This window comes from Penaeus vannamei, chromosome 3 (genome assembly GCF_042767895.1).
Source record: "Penaeus vannamei isolate JL-2024 chromosome 3, ASM4276789v1, whole genome shotgun sequence".
Lineage (NCBI taxonomy): Eukaryota > Metazoa > Arthropoda > Malacostraca > Decapoda > Penaeidae > Penaeus > Penaeus vannamei.
The window spans coordinates 27247445-27254413 of record NC_091551.1 but is presented as its reverse complement, the minus strand read 5'-3'; the positions used below and the strand labels follow the sequence as shown (position 1 = coordinate 27254413).

General features: G+C 45.2%; 2 protein-coding genes across 2 annotated transcripts; both read right to left on the bottom strand.

The window, feature by feature from the left end:
* Nucleotides 1-806: 806 nt before the first annotated feature.
* Nucleotides 807-2158, bottom strand: LOC113813094 (cuticle protein 21-like). Its single transcript, XM_070143181.1, has 2 exons — nucleotides 2124-2158; nucleotides 807-2016 (listed from the first exon to the last, which is right to left on the bottom strand). The coding sequence occupies exons 1-2, from the start codon at nucleotides 2133-2135 to the stop codon at nucleotides 1105-1107; spliced, it is 924 nt and encodes a 307-aa protein (XP_069999282.1). The 5' UTR covers nucleotides 2136-2158; the 3' UTR covers nucleotides 807-1104.
* Nucleotides 2159-5701: 3543 nt separating this feature from the next.
* LOC113813095 (cuticle protein 19.8) lies at nucleotides 5702-6969 on the bottom strand. The gene is made up of 2 exons (XM_027365033.2): nucleotides 6938-6969; nucleotides 5702-6835 (listed from the first exon to the last, which is right to left on the bottom strand). The coding sequence occupies exons 1-2, from the start codon at nucleotides 6947-6949 to the stop codon at nucleotides 5924-5926; spliced, it is 924 nt and encodes a 307-aa protein (XP_027220834.2). The 5' UTR covers nucleotides 6950-6969; the 3' UTR covers nucleotides 5702-5923.

Below are 6969 nucleotides of genomic sequence, written 5' to 3'. Positions count from 1 at the left end.
AGCTGCAAATTATTGTAGAAATTCCCGTTGGACCACATGGTTTATAAGGCCTAACCTGACGACGTGAGGTATTTAAATGTATAAACAACTGCTGCAGTTGCGATTTAGAAGTATTTCCTATCACATTACGTTTATTATATACTAAACTAACATCTACAATTAATAGTGTACCCTTACTGTGTGATGAGGCTGTACGTCTGCGGTATGGTGTCATGGAGCTTGGAGCTGGAAACCTTTCTTTCTGATTTTCTGGTGGATTTTTTTTTGTCCCAGAGCCCCAGTCTTGGTAATCAACTGATGGGTAAACAGAGTTCCCAGCTAGCTACCAGAGAATTCCAATGTAAACCGAAAAAATACGAAAAAAAAAATTGTCGAGTAAATTTTCACGGACGTGACAATGTAAACATCGGAGCGGGGGTCGGGGGGGTCGGAGATTTAGTCATAACTCCTTTACTTTTACATATTTAGCAAAAATATTACGTCACGAGATTGCCAAAGCCCAATAGATTACAGGAAATAATAATAATAAAAAAAATCGAGTATTTATGAAAATTTTCGTTGCGACGGCACCCTAAAGGGAGAGTGTGTAAGAAAAGGTTAAAGGAAAATGAGTGATTGAAAAGCGAGAAAGAGTAGAGATAAAAACAGAAGTACAAGTACATTTCGATAAAAAGGAATCACTCTGGGATTTAGGCAGACGAGATAGATAATTTTTTTGTGATTATTTTCTTCTATAGTGTTTTATCATATACGAATGCACACGTAAAGGCACACATTCTAGAAACATTTGTGATTTGTAAGTAAAAGCAATCATGGTTGCGAATGCTAATATTTCAGGCAAATTAATTACTTGTTACTTTCTCACTATGTATTTACAAGATTCCATAATAGCATAATTATAATGATGCTATATTTCTTAATATCATTGACATGACTGCGCTCTTTGAATGTATATAGTATGACATGGCAGGTGTCAACACTACACCCATGATACACATCGTAAAGGGTTTCGCTTTACGGACATAAAAGTCAAATGAATGTTCGGGCGAGTGCTCTACACACCAGGTCCACACAAGCGACTGTGAGTGAAGGAGCTCGTGGCACTCAGTTGAGCACGCGGTAGGAGGTGGCGTGACCGGGGTTGTGGACCACACGGAGGAGCTCGGCGTCACGGAGGGCGGGTCCGGCGGCGGCGGCGTAGGTGGTGGGGACGTGGGCGGCGTTGTAGGTGGTGAAGGTGGGATGGGCGGCAGTGTAGTGAAGGGGAGAAGCATAGGCTGTTGGGTGGGCGTAGTGGAGGGGAGTGGAGAATCCGTAGGAGAAACGAAGAGGAGAGTAGACGCCGAGGCCGGGAGCCGCAAGGACGGAGCGCTTCTTGCGGGTGTCTGGGGCGGCAGCGGCAGCGGCTGCGGCTTCGTCATAGGCCTGTTGGTGGGCGGCCTTAGCGGCGGCTACCTCTGGGGTGTCCTGGACGGGTTCGGGAAGGGGACCGGGAAGGGCGGCCAGAGGGGCAGTTACAGGGGCGTCGGGAGCCACTGGCAGGTTGGTGCCGGACACACGGAATCCAAGGGCGTCGGCCACGTAGTGCTGAGTCTGAACCTTTCCCTCAGAGTCCACGTAGTTGTATGAACCACGGACAACACCGAAGGCGTCGCGAGTCTCGGCGCGTGTAGAAGGACCACCGGCGTAACCGAAGGAGTACTGACCGATCTCGTCTTGAGCGTGGTACTGAGACTGGATAGGTGCTACAGGTGCGAAGGGAGCTACGTTATAAGCAAGAGGAGCGGCAGCGACGTTGTAAGATACAGGTGTAGGAGCGACGGTCTTAACTACAGGTGTTTTGAGGGCGATAGGAGCAGCCGCATGAAGGACACCTGCGTATGAGTAAGGGTGCAGACCAGAATAACCTGCATAAGGATAGGCGCCAAGAAGGCCGTGATGGCCTCCATATACGCCGTTGTATGCAAGCAAGGAGGCGCTACTGCTAGCCACGAGGGCCGCCACGGAAATCACAGTCTGAAAAGTAGAATCCATCTATCAGAATCATATTTTTGAAATTATGTACTGTTGGAGTGAAAAGTTATTGAGATATTCACAAGAAATTTCCGAGTCGTAGAGCTTACCAGAGCATTCATGTTGACCCACCGTCGAGGAGCTGTCTGTCGGGAAAAGCGGCAGCCGTCCCTTATATACCAGCGGACGTCCAGACCATCAGCTGATGGCGATGGGATGGGCGTGGTTCTACCTTTCACATCCGGATATGTCTATGGGTGAAAATATAGAAAACATGGAATGAACAATCCTGAGAATGAGACTGAGAACTATGACACAAGTCATGAATAATATGTGCTATGACCTCTGAGATCAGAACTGGTAATGTCCCGAAAACATTTAAAATGTATACATATAAAAATGTATACACATGCGTGTGTATCTCTACATATGTATGTATATATGTAATGTAATATATACTTATATATAGAGAAAACTATTCATTTTTCTCTTTCAAAAAGGCAAGATAATGTTAGTAATTAGAGATGGGCAGTAACGGAATACATGCAACTGCGATATGTATCGATCGATACATTTATATTGGTATCGGTATCGCCTTAGCTTCTCAATAACGGTTTCATTTTACTGGCATCGCTATGGTGTTTTTCTCAAGCCGTATCGAAAAAATAGATACTGGTGCATTTACATAACTCTCTCATTATCTCACTGACTTTCTTTCAATCTACCCCCTCTCTCTCCTCCCTCCATCTCTCACACACCCTATGTCTGCCCCACTACCTCTATCTCTCCCCTCTCTCTCTTTTTCTCCCCTCCCTCTCTCACTCTCTATCTCTCATTTCATTTTATCACTCTTTCTTTCTTGTTTTCATTTATTCATTCTCGCGTCATCTCTCTTATTTTTTTTCTCTGTCTTTCACACACTCGCTCACTCCTTCGCTCCCTCTCTGCTTCATACAGTCTCTCTCCCTCTCCCTCTCGCTTTCTCACTCTCTGACTCCATCTCTCCTCTCTCTCATCCCCTGTCTCTCTCAGACTATTTACTTATTAACCTATCTGTCTGTGTGTGATTCTCTTTCTTTCACTCCCCTCTCTCTAGTCTACCTCTTCACCTATCCCTTTGTGTTTCTCTCTCTCAGCCCCCCCCCTTTCTGACTCGATTTGTTAGTATGTGTTTGTGTTTCTCTCTCTCACCTCTTCTCCCTCTGACTCTGTCTACCAATTCACCTATCTGTTTGTTTGTGTTTGTTTCTCTCTCTGACTCTGTCTACCTATTCACCTGTGTTTGTTTCTCTCTCTCTCACCCCCTCTCTCTTTGACTCAGTTTACCTATTTACATATCTGTGTGTTTGTTTCTTTCTCTCTCTCTGACTCTGCCTACCCATTCATCTATCTGTTTGTGTGTGTTTATTTCTTTCTCTCACCCCTATCTACCTATTCAAGTTTCTTCTCTTTCCCCTTCTCTCTTTGACTCTCTCTCTACCTATTTACCTATCTGAGGTTCCAAACCTTTGTGTCACGAGTTCCCTCCCTCCGTCATATGAAAAAGTGCATTAATTTTTTCACAATACCTTCGCATATCCGATCGCCGCGATTTTGGTATCGATGGATTCCTGCCACCGTCTACTTCACATAAACGGAGGAATTATGTCGCGCAACCCCCTGAAACCCCCCTTTCTTGGACCCGATAGCAGGGCAGAGCATAAAATGTACCAGGAAATTGTGGGGTAAACTAACAATAACATAACATAGTGATGATAATACCTCATTATGTTGCTGAATGCGTCCCTGTCGCCCTAATCAAAGCTGAGAAACACAAAAATCCTCCAGGAATTCACCTCAGGATAGAGCGTGCGATCTATATGCGGGGCGAACACGGCAGTGTGTACCTAGCAATTATAAGGCACAAACCTGATTGATGGATGCCGCTGAGCTGTGGGCTCGCAGCTGGGACACTGATTCTCTCATACATGATGGATTCTTTGTCCTCCAGGGCAGAGGTTGGTGGGCGATAGCCCCCTAGAGGGAGGGGGTCGCATTATACATTGGAGTGACTTATTCATCGTATATTATTACTATAGTTACGTGTCCACTGTATTCTACTTATGTTTTACTCCGCAATTTCCCGTTACCTTTCATGCCCTCCCTTATTATCGAGACCAATATTATCGGTAATGGGGGGGGCGCAGCATAATTTCGATATATTTGGATAGTAGAGAACGAATGGAAACCGTCGATACCAAAATCGGTTATGTGATGATATTCTAAAAAAAAAAAAAAAAAAAAAAAAAAAAAAGTACCAAAGCGTATTTTCAAATGCCCCACAAAATATGCAAAGACTTTTTCAGTCCAGTCAAATATTAGTGTTCGAGTACCTTAGTAACCACTTTAATCAATTAATTTCTAGAAATTTAAATTTTTAGGGGAATATAATGGTTACACTCAAACACATTCATATGAATATATTACTGAAGTAGTTTTAGTCGTAGAATCCTAAGAAATAACTTTAGTGTGTCATCAGACTGCCATAAACAGACAATTCATGTTTGAATACTTGATATGAAATATTTACATTGGAAAAGAAACTTACTCGAGTAAACACACACACACACATCTGTATATATGTGTGTGCGGTAGAAGGAATAACAACGCACACACTAGATTTATTAAAATAAATGAAGCAAGAGTTTCGGAATCCTCCTGAAATCCATCTTCAGGTTTGAAGGGAGAGGGAAGAGCAAGAAGTATGAAAAAGAGAAAGAGGCAACATGTCGAAGACAGGCAGGTGAGGACACGAGACCAGAAGCGAAGGGAGACCAGGTCAGGTCGGAGGATCAGGCGGTATGTGCGAAGGATGGCCGGCATAAGGGTGAAGGCGGAGGATGTGGGAAGCGGCGAGACTGTCGGCAGGAGGAAAGCCACTGTACAAGTAAAAATTAGGCAGCAGCTTGATTGGACATCAGCAGAAAGGAAGACAGTGCACGTTGCTGACGGATCCATACCGATATGCAACAAAGTCTTCTCTGGTTATATAATCTGAATGGGACAGTTTGCCCAGAAACGTCACTAATAGTGTTTCTCGTCTAAAATGGAATCGATTCTTGTAAAACGAGACATTTAACTGACGAATTACTGGTTATGCCAACGCTAACACAAGCGTTGGCAATTAGCAATGCGTAGCTGATAGAGCAGAAATGAGATGAACATAAGATGATGATGAGATGAATAGCAGGATATAATTTCATATAGATTTCTATTTTTTATATTCATTTGATATGACATTTCTTTGTTACTGGGGTTAATTTACCACATATATATTTGATTTCTTAGAAATGACTTTTACTTTCAACAATAACATTTTCATTGTTTATGAAGGTTAGCATGGAAAGTGAAAACGCTTGACTTTACTGATGTACATTTTCATAAAAAAAAAAGTCTTTACGAATTCAAGTTTTAACGAAAGAAAATATTCAGCAGCAATTGATTGTTTTTTCTTCATATATGGTATGCGGGAACACTAGGTTCTCGGTCTACCCAAACCTTTTCTTCTTTTACCTTTTCATCAAGAAATATATATCTTAATCTTTATAAAAGATGTATATATCATTGAAATGTTCTGTTTCCAACAGCAGACCTGGGAATTAACGTCAGTTGAGAAGGGTGAAACATATAATTTAGATATTTGTTTATTTATCAGAAATGTATTTTACATTGTGATTTACATGATAAGCTTTATACATTGTGTGGGCCAACATGGGAAGTGTCAACACTCGACCTGAAGAAACCTTTGACAGGCATCATGCATCGCCAAGGAATTCCTGGCGACATGTGTGCTGGTCAAAGGTGAGACCGAGGCGAGTGCTCTACACACCAGGTCCACACAAGCGACTGTGAGTGAAGGAGCTCGTGGCACTCAGTTGAGCACGCGGTAGGAGGTGGCGTGACCGGGGTTGTGGACCACACGGAGGAGCTCGGCGTCACGGAGGGCGGGTCCAGCGGCCGCGGCGTAGGTGGTGGGGACGTGGGCGGCGTTGTAGGTGGTGAAGGCGGGGTGGGTGGCAGTGTAGTGAAGAGGAGAAGCATAGGTTGTTGGGTGGGCGTAGTGGAGGGGAGTGGAGAATCCGTATGAGAAACGGAGGGAAGAGTAGACGCCGTGGGCGGGAGCCGCAAGCACGGAGCGCTTCTTGCGGGTGTCTGGGGCGGCAGCGGCGGCGGCTGCGGCTTCGTCGTAAGCCTGTTGGTGGGCGGCCTTAGCGGCTGCTACCTCTGGGGTGTCCTGGACGGGTTCGGGAAGGGGACCGGGAAGGGCGGCCAGAGGGGCAGTTACAGGGGCGTCGGGAGCCACTGGCAGGTTGGTGCCGGACACACGGAATCCAAGGGCGTCGGCGACGTAGTGCTGAGTCTGAACCTTTCCCTCAGAGTCCACGTAGTTGTATGAACCACGGACAACCCCGAAGGCGTCGCGAGTCTCAGCGCGTGAAGAAGGACCGCCGGCGTAACCGAAGGAGTACTGACCGAGTTCATCCTGAGCGTGGTACTGAGACTGGATAGGTGCTACAGGTGCGAAGGGAGCTACGTTGTAGGACACAGGTTTAGGAGCCACGTTGTAAGATACAGGTGCAGGAGCTACTGTCTTAACTACAGGTGTTTTAAGGGAGAGAGGAGCAGCTGCAGGAAGGACACCTGCGTATGAGTAAGGGTGCAGACCAGAATATCCTGCATAAGGATAGGCGCCAAGAAGGCCGTGATGGCCTCCATATACGCCGTTGTACGCAAGCAAGGAAGCGCTGCCGCTAGCCACGAGGGCCGCCACGGAAATCACAGTCTGAAATGTAAAATCCATTTATCAGAAACATTTTTGTAATCACATTGTCGAGGTGAAAGATATCACTGAAATATACACAAGAAAATTCCTTGTAGAGCTTACCAGAGCATTCATGTTGACCCACCGTCGAGGAG